This window comes from Erigeron canadensis, chromosome 8 (genome assembly GCF_010389155.1).
Source record: "Erigeron canadensis isolate Cc75 chromosome 8, C_canadensis_v1, whole genome shotgun sequence".
Taxonomy (NCBI): Eukaryota; Viridiplantae; Streptophyta; class Magnoliopsida; order Asterales; family Asteraceae; genus Erigeron; species Erigeron canadensis.
In genome coordinates, this window is record NC_057768.1 from 47,698,481 (window position 1) to 47,711,763 (window position 13,283).

The 13,283-nt window shown below is 32.2% G+C and overlaps 1 protein-coding gene and 1 long non-coding RNA gene across 3 annotated transcripts; both read right to left on the reverse strand.

Annotated features, from left to right (window-relative positions):
• Window positions 1–7,787: 7,787 nt before the first annotated feature.
• LOC122580364 lies at window positions 7,788–10,155 on the reverse strand. Its single transcript, XR_006320779.1, has 2 exons — window positions 9,794–10,155; window positions 7,788–8,095 (listed from the first exon to the last, which is right to left on the reverse strand). It is a non-coding gene; the product is annotated as an uncharacterized LOC122580364 (long non-coding RNA).
• Window positions 10,156–10,368: 213 nt separating this feature from the next.
• On the reverse strand, window positions 10,369–12,581 carry LOC122578659 (B3 domain-containing protein Os03g0120900-like). 2 transcript variants are annotated; one of them, XM_043750667.1, is made up of 2 exons: window positions 12,216–12,581; window positions 10,369–11,954 (listed from the first exon to the last, which is right to left on the reverse strand). In XM_043750667.1, exons 1-2 carry the CDS (start codon window positions 12,337–12,339, stop codon window positions 10,771–10,773), a joined length of 1,308 nt encoding a protein of 435 aa, XP_043606602.1. In that variant the 5' UTR covers window positions 12,340–12,581; the 3' UTR covers window positions 10,369–10,770. The 2 variants fall into 2 exon arrangements, with proteins under 2 accessions (XP_043606602.1, XP_043606600.1); XM_043750665.1 differs by having other exon boundaries at window positions 10,369–12,581.
• Window positions 12,582–13,283: the final 702 nt, after the last annotated feature.

The following is a 13,283-nucleotide window of genomic DNA, read 5'->3' on the forward strand; positions in this document are numbered from 1 at the left end:
TTTAAAAAAATTTAAAATAAAGTACCAATATAATTTCATTTACCTGTTTATCTAAAATATTTTCTTATTTTAATATCAAGTATCAATTACAATCGAGGCTAAACCAACTGGGTTGGATCAGTAGTTGGAGCTCATGCCTCTGGAAAACAGAGGTCATGGGTTCGATCTTCATGCCCAGCAAGGTTAGAGGTCCTTTTCTACCTATGGTAGAACCTGAAAGCAACCTCTCTACCTTTGGTAGGGGTAAGACAGTCTACATATCAAACTCCCCATACACCGTCGAAGACGGTATTAGGATCCAAAACCCGTAAAAGACGGCATTGGGAGTTACTTTAATTACAACCTAGGCTAGAAACTTTAACAAAAGTCTAAACAATATACCATAAATCTTGAAAGCTAAAATCATTGAAAGTTTAAGGAAAAAATCAATAGTTACGAACAAACCACAATGGACAAATGACTAAGTTATATAATAATCTTGAAAGCTGAGTCATTGAGGGGTCGTTTAGTTGGAAAAAACACCATTTGTTTCCATTTTATTTTCCAAAAAAATAGTTTTAACTTATTATGTTTTAGCATATTTGACATAAAATTATATATTAATAAATCATAATCTTATTTTTGCATCAATTATAATCTAATAGTTTTTATGATACCATTAACCATGGATGATAGTGTAAGTATATTATTAATTTACGTTCACGGTTAGATTCAGACAATGTTCGGGTTTAAACTAATATTAAACAAAAGAAAAGGGTAATTTAAATAGATTGGGTGGTGTCTTTGTGTTGAGATTGATCCAGCTATCTATCTAGCTGGGTACAAGGTAAAATGACATTGGCAGTCACATTGTCAAAACTCAAACATCCCATCCAGGTGACTATCCAATGGGTCGTTGTGGGGTCAGAAAGACATCTTAATCATATTTTTGGATCAATAAAACTTTGAAAGTATGGGCTGGGATTGAAAAAAAAATTTTTGAAAAATTGTGCTTATTTTGACATCCTCAAGAAATTTCAAAGTCAAATATCACTAAATATGATCTTGAAAGTAATATGGAAAAGGTTTGAAAATAACCAAAAAAAATTCTAATTAACTTATATACATTTAATTTAAAAACTCAACATTATCTTTAATCAAAAAGGATGCATTTGGTAGAAAAACAAACAATTTATGAAGGGCAACTTACTATCAAATTCACATTTTGTTATAAGGGTGGAGATTATCATATCATTTTTTTTCTATTCATCCTCGACCACTTTTTCCTAATTTTTATGGAATATCTTATCATCCCACTCCAGTCCTTTCCGACTCAAATAATGATAAAAAAACAAAAGAACACAAAAAAAAGAAAAAGAGAGCCGGTGAGCAAGCCGAAAAGCACCCTACCCCAATTTCCTCCCCCAGCCAACTAGTGCTAGAGGGAGGAATAGTGTGCAACCCGGTAACTGACAGGTATACGCGTGCGTGGTCTCCCAATTGTAATTTTTTATCCATTGTCATCTATCCACTCGTAGTTGTCATATTGATTTCTCTAGCATCTATTCAGGAAATGTACTCACGCAATGCGTGAAGTTGTATAGATTACACGTAAAGAGAAAACTAAAGGTGGTTGCGTTTGATTCTGCTGAATGTCTTGATTAATAATGATATAAAAAAAATCTTTAACTTTAACTATTGAAAAAATATTTTTTTGTTGACAAATTGATCATTAACATAAAACTTCTGGGATCACTTTTTGCTTTACAAATCGTTTATAAATTTATATCGAACAACAAATCGTCTATAAGTTAAGTTATTTAAATAACCACATTAAGTTGATGGAGTTGAATATATAGATATATAGATATATATATATTGCCTACAAAACCTCCTAGTAAAAAATGAAGTAGTGTGGGGATACTAGTATTTAATTAATTTGTCTGATACATTTGCTAAAACCTATTTAATTTTATATATACCTAGCTATTTTCATTATTATTAAATATGTATATATAGAAGTAGCAGCACGTACACCCAGCCTAACAAGCAAAAGAGGTTAGTCTAGGATTATTCCAACTCTAACCTTATATAACTAAAATAGGCACACTGTTGGGAAGTTGGCAGCAACTAGGCTCTCACTTTTTTAAACATACTATTTAATCCCCAATGCTTAATGTGTTAAAGAGTATACATGTGCAATCACCTGCCCTCATTACTACTTTTGCTTTGCATATATAACAATTATTATCAGCAAATATATCAAATATTTTTATTAATGGAGTGTGATATATGTATATAAATTGTTTGTTTTTCTTCCATTAAGATCTAAAAAAAAAAATATACCCAAAAATATTATACATCAACCAGTTTTCAGACTTTCTTTTTGATGTTGCAATCACACGAAAACATAAACTTTGTGGCTCAATATTCAAATACATGCCAACTAAATCATAAGTAATCTATTAAGTCAATAAAATTGTTTGTTTTTTCCCTTAAACAAAAAAAATTATATTGACTTTATATATACGTATATTTTTTAATTATTTTTTATTCACCCAATACTTCATAGCTAATTAAAAACATAACAATTAGTTTTTTCTCATTTATTTTTTTTAGTCGTGGGCCTCATTCTGTGGAAAGTAGAATTGATCAGATGAGCCAATGGACCGTACGTTCGTAATCCAATTTGCCGTTAGAATTAAAAAATTGTACGCCAATCGATCGAATTCAAAGAGACGATTAATAGTTTTTTTTAATTATTACAAACGTTTTAATTGAACAAACCTAATAGAAACCTAGTAGAGACCGATCTGACATGCATAAATGATTAAACAAACATATAATTGACTATATCGACCTAAGAAACACGCCTAGAAAAAAAAGTGCGATTAAGAAACACGACTAGGTAAGAAATTAAACACGCCTTACATATGATAACTTAAATAGTTGTTTTAAATGATTCCTTTGGATGTGGTATATTTTGATTTGATTTCTTTATTACTACTATTTAGTTACTTTTTTTTTGAATGTTTATATAAAGTATAAGTCATGAGTTGTACGTGTGGGATAAAGATCATATATAGGGCAACATAATAATAAGATATATATATAGCTAGGCAAATACAGCTAGGCTATATTTATAAATATATAAATGGCCGGAAAAAAGCAAATCGGATCGGTAGCACGCACACATGAGACGAGATGATAGGCAGCAAAGCAATCGATAGCTTGTAGACATCACTTCAGCATTAAAAACTAGCTAGGAATTACATGCCTCGATCCATTTATAACCTTTTTCTGTATTTTGTTAAAATATAAACAAAAACAATAAAAATTAACTATAAACAGAGAAAGTTTTGCTATCCGATATTAATTATGTTGAGTATTTTTAATTCAGATGTATGCGGCATGACTGGAGTATATTTGAGGTCAGTATTGAACATTTCCTGACCATCTAAGATATTCACCTAAGAAGATTTCGAACATAAGTAAAATCTTGTTTTTACAAAGAAAACATGACTTTTGGTGTGGTTAAAAAGTAACAATACAAATACAATAAAATATTAGCATAAAAAAAGGGTGGTTAGAAATGGAATGTGAAAGAGGGAGGACAGAAACATGAATGCAGCAGGGAAAAGATCAGCAGCTGCAATCAGGTTGCTTTTGATTTTATGAAGAAAAGTCCAAATGTCGTTATTGTTGTCTGATCATTAGCCTGCATGGATTGCTGCCAATACTACACCCTTCCTGTTCATTAGGAAGAGTTTGCAACCAAAATATATACACTGCTAGATATGTACTTGGTACTTCAATTCTCTCATTCATATATATATATATATATATATTCCACTTTTCATTTCCAATTCTAATTAATTAAAATTACATGGTTTGATTTTATATACTCCAATTTAAGTTAAGCTCAATGTATTTAAGTTCTCTAATATATACGAGTACATTGTTTTGTGTGTGTAGTCTATATGTGTGTTATATGCAAAATGGCTGTTTAAATCCACCAGCGGCTTTTTGCTTCAATAGTAAGTATAGTAGTGCCACCACCTATAGACCTACTAAGGCCTATGCTAGCTAGATGCTTTCTTCTCTTCTTTTTTTATAAGTATATATAGGATGGGCCCCAGTCTCATGTCTTACATACTTATCATCATACACCCCAACCTTGGTTGTCCCCTCATGTACCTTTCTCTGGTTACACAACTAATAACAATTTGGCCCCTATGTACACACACCTATCTACACGTACCTTATACTAGTTTATTCAATTTTTTGAACATCATTTCTCTACATCTTTTCACTTTTCACTTCCTTCCAAGGACTAATATTCAAACTTTTAATTGTTTGATACTTTTTATTTACAGAGAATGAATACGTGAGCTTTTGAAAAAAATATATCATCGTTCGCCCTTTAGCTTTCCACAACAACGGTACAAAAGTGCAAAGAAATGGAAAGATTTTCGAATAGCAGGTTAAATAGAAAACGACACATCCATATACACTGATCTTTGTACTTTTTTAGTTACTTTAGATTTGGATCATGCATGCCGTTTCTTATGGTACATTATATTGCTATGTGATTAGAGTTAATTATGTAGTTTAAGTAAATAAAATGCAATTGATGAAAGTTAGCTAGCAAGGGACGATATAGTTGTTGTGGGCCAATGTTTTCAGCATCCCTGCCATATAGCTATGAAGTTAAACGAAGACATTTAAATATAGTACATACCCTTTAATCAAGTTATATATAGCTATTTAGTGTTTGTACTCATGGGAATTGAAGGAAAGTTAGTCATGTTATCGGATTTAGGTGTGAATTATGGTGGGCAACCGTACGTGACAACCGCTCCTTCTTTTTTTGAAGGTCTATACACACTTAATTGCTCAAATTAAATACATACACTACTACTTTTTTTCATGGAGACACATGAATCTTAGTCTTATAATATGTGTAATTCACACATGATACGCGTACACGTATATAATCTCATGTGTTTTAATTGGTTGGTGTATATATATAAGTATGAAACAAAAAACGATACATGCCTGTTTGGCATCTTTAGCTAGTAATTGATCTTTGATCATGCTTTTGTCTAGATATAGGACCAGCTAGCTATATGTTGTGACATTGTAATATCAGTACTTGCTCTATGTATCCATCCCTTTCCTTCTGATTTATTTATAAATTAATATTATTAATTGGTCCACAAAATATGTACATGGAAAATTAATACGGAGTACTTAAACTTATAAATGGTGGCATGCTATTAGCTTGTGATCGTAAAAATTGTAAATGAAATGAGAGAAGGACTCGTTCCTTTTTATAAAATATACTAGCTAATCAACCCGGATTCAATCCGGACCGTTGCAAATATGTTTCGTTACAAATACAAAATATAAATTGTAATAAGATACAAACTTTGATCTTAACATTACCGAACATTGAATTTAATAATAAACAAAAGATCATAACTATAAATTTGTAATTAATAAAAATTGTTGTAAGTGTTGATATTAATAAGGCTGAAACTTCAAAGTCGTAGAATAATATTAACATCATAATCAGTAGATAATAATTATAATATAACCTGCAACCTATAAAAGCAAAACACGATTTACGTATCTATAACCATAAAATCGAAACATCAAGGGAGCTAAACCTATATGGTTATGTATTTTAACTTCAAAATAAATTTTTATGGAGATAGATATAGAAGATATCATTAATTTAAATTTATAAATATTTAATCAAGACTTAAATCATTACTGTAAATTTGTAATTAATAAAAAAAATACCATTAATTTAAATATATAAATATTTCATCAAGACTTAAATGAAAATTTTGAACTATGATACTCTAAAGAAAATATATGCTAAATTAGAATAAATGTATTTTTGTAATATGACATCATCTTTAAATATAAAAATTGTAGGAAAAAGTTATAGAATGACCCATCATATTTTTTCTTTTAGAAACAATTCTTCTTTATTAATTAGAAACAATTCTTCTTTATTAATTATAGAAATTCTTAAGTAATTAAGTGTTTCTATAGATTGGAAAGATAGATCAAAGTTTAAAAGATATATGTGTGATCATTTAATCATTAATATATACGAGTATATAATAGTAAGATGATAATATTATTTTTTACATAAATTCTTAAAAGGTAATTGTTAGAAAAATTATATCAAGAATAGAATAAACTAGTGTTTAGACCCGTCTTTGAAAGGGTAGTCTCAAGTTATATAAATTTTATAATAATTGTGAAACAAAAAGTGTATAACCAATATCACAACTTAATGAATACGAAAGCTGAAAAATAAACATCTGAAAATTAACTCCATATAAATATTAATTCCAGTTATTTATTTTTTTTCAACTTTAGTTAAATAAAAAGATAAGCAAAAAGTTTATGACCAATATATATCACAAATTAATCAATACGAAAGCTTAAGAAGAAAACATATGAAAATCAACTACATATAAATATTGATTTCAGTTTAGTTTTTTTTTCCAACTATAGTTAAATAAAAATAGAAACCAAAAACCTTTTTAGTAGTCGATCATAACTTCTTTTTTGGCGTAGGTTTTTTAACAATAAAGATTTTTTTTATAAGATTTTTTTATTAAAGTTCACCCATTTTTTTATAAATAAATATTAAAAAATAGAGGATTATTAAGGAGAGAGATTAGGGATGCCAAGTTTACCCCAACCCTTCTTTTAGTTATATTATACCAACCTCCTCTTATAGTTGTATTATAGATATACATCTAATTTATGATTTTTATAAGTGGAAATTTATTTCAGGACAAGTTTGCGAGACCGAAAAGGATCGTTGATCTCATGTATGCTCTAATCAAGAGCATGAACGGGATTATTATTGTAATTAGTATTTTTTTTCCTAACATTCAGTCGGGTTACGATATCAGGAAAACCTCGCCGTATAATGGTGAAGTCTTACACGTGCCCTAGAAAACGAGATGTTGACTATAGGCCGTTACAATTATTCAATTCAGGAGAAAAACCCCAAGACTTGTCATCCCTAAGGATCATACTTAAGACCTTAAGTAAGGCCTGAGAGCGCCTCTAACCAGTAGGACTAATATGTACGTATTTAAATGTAGAGTTTGCTGTAAAATTTAAATTTAGTACACTAAATATCCGCAAATTAAACATGTTCGCAAAATTAACCTCCATGTCCGTAAATTGCACTTTTAATACGTCATTTAAGTTATATCATATGTGAATCCTTGAGATATCTCAAGTATTCATCATATCCTCAACATGCAAACTAATATAGTCCGGCCCTAACATATTTACGGAAGGTGAATGATCAGATAAAATTAAGTTTTTGGGTTGAAAAGATAACCATAAAGCTAGATCGAGCAAAGGGATGGAACAGACTCACATCTTTGTATATCAAGTTATCAACTATCAAGAGGCTATATATGGTCTCTGATCTAATCCAATGGTCTGTCAACTTACTCAAAAATAGATAGAATAGAATTTAATTAAACCCATATCATATAGACACCGGCCATATTCATATTAGTTTTCCTGGTCATATATATATACACACAACACAATACACTCACACAAAATAACAATATATAGCTGCACATATTTAGGAGAATTTATGTTAACTTTAGCTTTTGTTTCTATTATCTGTTTACAAGACAAAGAAGACATATAATATATATATCTTTTTGACCCATGACTCTATATATTCGGATGAAATAAACTTATAAACAGTAAAAATAGATGCAATTAATTAAACTGATATTTCAAAACTATTAAATTAATCAGAGTCTTTTTTTATTATTATTGTACGTGGTAAGCAGTGGCGTACATGGTAGATAACACAAGTTAAGGTAAACAATGTATCTGGTCCATCGTCCATTCAATCCAACTAATTTTACATTTATTTCCTCTATACAATCTAGCTAGTTAAACAAAAGCAAAATTATCGATAATTAAGCTAGAGCTTCCACATTGGTGTAGTGATTTAGAATTGAAATCAAACCTGGTTTCGGTGATCAGCTTTTAATTTTGAAGAATAATCTTCCATCAATTCCTTCTGATCATCACGGCTCTTGCCGACCTGCTTTCCGAATTCCGATCAGTTGAAATTCAACTTGTTATGGCATGTACATGCACAATTAAGCATACTCAACGGTTGGATCAATAAATACCATGATAAAATTTAAGAAATTCCTAGCTAGTTTAGTTAATAATTCTTCATAATTATCTTTTTTTTAAAAGTGAATTTTGCTGAAAACTTCGTGTTGCGAGAGAGTTCTCTCGAAGTAGAAATGTCTATTTCAAATACCCGATAGGGGGAAAACCCCCTACTAATTCGCCCGAAGGCACGACAATTAATAGGAGTAAACTCTACCCCTTCAGACTTGAACATGGGTAAACCCAAGCCAAGCCCTCATAAAAGGATTTCCTAGCTTATGTCCTCCCCAAGGCTTGAACACAAGACCTCATAATTATCTAACTAATGTCACCGAAAAAGAGCTTTTATTTGGAACAGTCCCAATTCAAGGATATAATTTAACATGACTCATCCCGATAATTAATTGGGTGATCAGTACTTTTAATTCATGCATTGAAGGTTTCAATATACTTTCGAACCGCCTGCATGTTTTGCTTATAAAGACAAATAAAATTTCTCATAATTGAAATAATTTAAAACAAATAGTAGGGAGTAATTAACCACATGATGTGCTTAAGTTTGGTAACATTGATGCCATGAAAAAAGGGACAAATTAACAAGCTAGCTAGATACTGGGCATACATTAAGAATCATTTAATGTATTGCATATGTACGTGAAAAACAGCCTGAAAATAATGGGTGCTAGCTAGTGTGATATATGCGTAAAACTCGCAACTGTTAACTTGCGTGAGGAATATACACGAGTATATAAGTAACACGTACGTACAACCTAGCTGCCGCGGAGCTACATCTCTCAAAATATGGTCATGTGTTATGATAAAACTAAATTCACCATTCCTTCAATTTCTATTGCAACTATTTCATGCTACTATTGACTTGCTAGTACTAAAGAATATATTAAGGATAATATAAATGCATACAAATACTGATGTATGCGTAGAAAAAATAACGGAATACTCTACACCTTTATATATTTTTGTAGAAAGCAATATATATGTATATATAAGGTATATAGAGATCGATCAAAAATTATAGTTATTTGAGTAGTTTTACAAAAGTTAGAAGTATATATTGACTATATTATACTACTGTCTATGGAGTAATATAAGTTAAACTAATATATAAACTTAATCAAATTGAAGCATATTGTACAATAAAGACAAAATAAAATATAAAATATGTTGTTGTACATGTTATGTGACATGAAATGTGAAATGAGTCCGATCGATAAAGAGATGGGGAGAGGTGTACTACTGTAAAAAAAAATTAAAGAAAAAGAAAACACAAAAGAAGGGGACCTGGCTATATATATATTGATCAGCTAGCTAGAGAGAGTTACTCCGTATAAATTTAAAAAAAAAAAAAAAAACTGATCTTAAACAGAAAGTAAAGGACATGTATGTATTTGTGAAAAATGTAGTATGTCAAGATATGGAGAAAAACTTGTAAAAAGAAGAATAGCCTAGCAAGAATTAATGATATGATAGCCCCTCCTTGAGAGATATGATGTCTAGTAACAAGCAACATGCACACAGAAAGCAACATGTATGTATATATCTCTATGTGTGTATGTGATACACACACACACACACATATATATATAAAGAAGAAAAGTAATACCTGCAGAGAGAGAATGACCCAAAGGAATTGAAGGAAGGTGTAGCAGCGCGGCAGCAGCAGCGACAAGAGCAACAAACCTACAAAAGGTAATAAAAACAAAACAGAAGAAGAAAGGAAAAAAAGAACCCCAAAATTAAACACTTCAATTCTTCTTCAATAATATTATTCACATTGTTTCTTTTATGGACAAAAGTCAGCATACTTCTTACCATTTTCTACCTCCTTTTTTAAGATAAAGCTATAGATATCTACTCGTGTATAACAAGATAAAAAGAAAAGGTAGATATCTTGTAAGCAATGTGTAGCACTGCACACACATATATATTTACATACAAATTAAACAGATCTACATATGATCAAAAATAAAAAAATAAATTAATATTAACATCATATACATATATCAACTTAATTAGAAAGCAGCTAGCGGGTATATATGTGATATAATGATTGTTCTAATTAAATCTTATGGAATCAATAAATAATTACGTTAGTCAATATATATAGCATATGGTAACATGAAGGTGTAAAAATGAACTTATAACCGAAAAATTGTACATAAGTAGCTAGACTAATAGTAAAAATTAAGTAGCTGAAAACTAAAAATCAGTTTCAACCTCTGATTACTTCCAATATATAGTTTTTTTGCAGAATATATATATAGCACTCTCCAATCAATCGATCACCTTCAATCAACCATCATTAACAAACCTTAGCTAGCTAACTACATTTGATTTGGGATTTTGCCTTGTAAATTGACTTCAATTCTTGCCCACTACTGATTTACTTGATCGCACGCCTCATCAAACACTCTTGGATATAATAAAAAACTGATCAAATCAAATCAAAACTCTGTAATGAAAAGGCTACAACATACCAGCCACTTCCTTGAATACTAATAATGCATCGCATCCTTGGATGATACTTACTCGAGTAGCACGCCACAGCTATTTGATCTCGTATATCGTGTTGATACATCATCATATATCCAAATCCAAAGACATATGAGAAGATGATGATGATTTGTTGGCTTTATTGAAGGCAATATCAGTAGTAGATGGAGAAGACGCCATTGGGGACTCATGGTGCTGGGAAATTTCTGATCCTCCTCCATAATTAGGCCTCAATTGCAGGTAAGGTATAGTAGAAGAAGACGGTGTTGGTGGATAGTGATAAAGGGTATCCCGGTCATGATGGTAATTTCCCATGGAAGTAGTGGCAGCCGAAGCCATTGAGGAGGGGCCGTCATAATCAGCTTGATCATCTTCATCTGAAATGGGGCAATCCATGTTAACTCCAAACAACCGAAGCCGCTTAGCAGCTGCTTTCCCATGAACCACTGGTACGGATTCAAACACTAGATTAGAAGGTTGATGATGAGATTGCGGTGTTGGCGGTGGAGGTAGTAGAGGTGGATCCACTGATGATCCAATTCCAACCCCACTTCTTTGATGATGATGATGCATCATATCCATCTGATGATGTTGTGGGATACCACCTGCTGCTGATCTAAAATAAATTACTGATCCTGATGAAGAACCACCACCACCACCTTGATTATTATTCACATTAACTACACTGCCAGTACCTATATTGTGGTAAGGGCCGGTGGTGTTTGTTAATCCATATCGGTAATTAGGAGGCGGCTGTAGCATTAAGTTAGAGTGACTTCTTGATGGGACTGGTTGTGATTGCAAGAAAAGCGGATTCCAAGGATGAATATTCCTGTTTTGAAAAGAATACTGGTGATGATGCGGCAGTGGAAATGATGATAATTGGTACGGTGGGGCGGGTGCATCTGGACGGTGCCTCCAGTCTATAAACAACCGGTCCTTGGCCGAACCACCGACCCCGCGTTGGAAGGAAACTATGTCCCCAGCATCTAGCTTCTTATCTTTAACAAAACGGCTCCAACCTTTGGTCATCACGTAGCTTTGGCTGCTGTTCCAATACGAGTACCTAAACCTCCAGGGTTTTCCGTTCCTATCTTCAAAATTCAGCAAAAGCCCCTTGTCGTTGGTGGACGAATCCAACGGGAAGTATCTCTCGGCGTGTTGCTTCGGTATCACGAGACGATTGAGCTTCCCGACATCACTCGGGGTCACCACTTTATCAAACATGTGCTCTCTCTCCACCACCATCATCATCCCTCTTTCTCCTCCACCTGCTTGTTGATTATTATTATCATCATCATTGATATTTGTATCGGCTGATGCAGGTGTCACAGCTGATGGAGAGTAATTATCCAACATCATGGGGTCATGACTACTACTAATTATCCGTGTCGAAGGCTCGCCCCCGTGGCCATCAAACATCCATCCTCCACGCGGATTTTGGTATGGAGGTTGATGAGGATGAAACGACGGGGGTTGATGAGGAGAAGGAGATGAAGACGAAGATGAATTATTAGGGAATAACGACTGACCTGTAATTGGACCTCCTGTCGTCGTGTTTCGTCTTTCTTCTTCATCTTCTTCTTCTTGCTGTTGTCTTCTACTACCAGTGCTACTACCACTATCATCACCACTAGTCTTTCCAATAAAATTCATGTTGATTTCTTTTCTTAATTGCTTATTTCAAGACGGAATTATATATTTCTGTGGATCTATATATTAGCTAGCTAATAGGTAACTAGCTAGCTAAAATATCTTGGTGATGTTTCTCATGTACATATAGATATATATCCAGGGAAATTAAACAAGAAATGGAATTGAGTAGAGGTTTATTGAAGAAATTGATGGTGAGTAAATATTAATATATATATATATATATATGATTGATGATGAGGAGGATGATGATGATGATCTTAAGGGAGGGGGGGGGGGGGGGGGGGGTTGTGGGGATGTAGCTCGTACTGTTGGTGTGTTGGCTTTTTCCGAAGAAGGCCGGGGTTTTTATTCACTCATGGTAATCAAAACATCTAATAATCTAATATAGGTACCTATATACCTCTAACTAGGGTTGACATATTAGTATTATTGGAAAAAGATTGGGAACTAACTTACCCCCCATTAATACCAAAATTACCTCTACCTCTACCTCTACCTCAACAAAAAATATATATATATATATATATTCCTTCTCTTTAATTCAATTCACCCATATTTATACCTTTTCTTGTACATGAGCACAAACCCCATATATATCTATCTATCTATCTTGTCATCTTCAAAAGAATTAACACCCCCATGAAATTTGCAGTTTCTTATCTTCCGTTTTGACTTTTAACAATATGCTTGACTTTTCTGCTCTCTTCATCTTATATACTCATCAGGAAAACAAAAGAAAAACTACTGTTCAAAGTCTGAAAGAGAGAGAGAGAGAAAGAATTTAAGTGGCTACCTAGATATTATATTTGTGCAGAGTGTGGGGAGGGAAGGGATTTAGGTGCTTACCTGGAACCTTCTTTCATGTTGTCGATATATATTTTTTGCACCTTTCGATCACTCATCAATTTAATTCTCACTTTTGCATTAATTAGCATTACATTTAT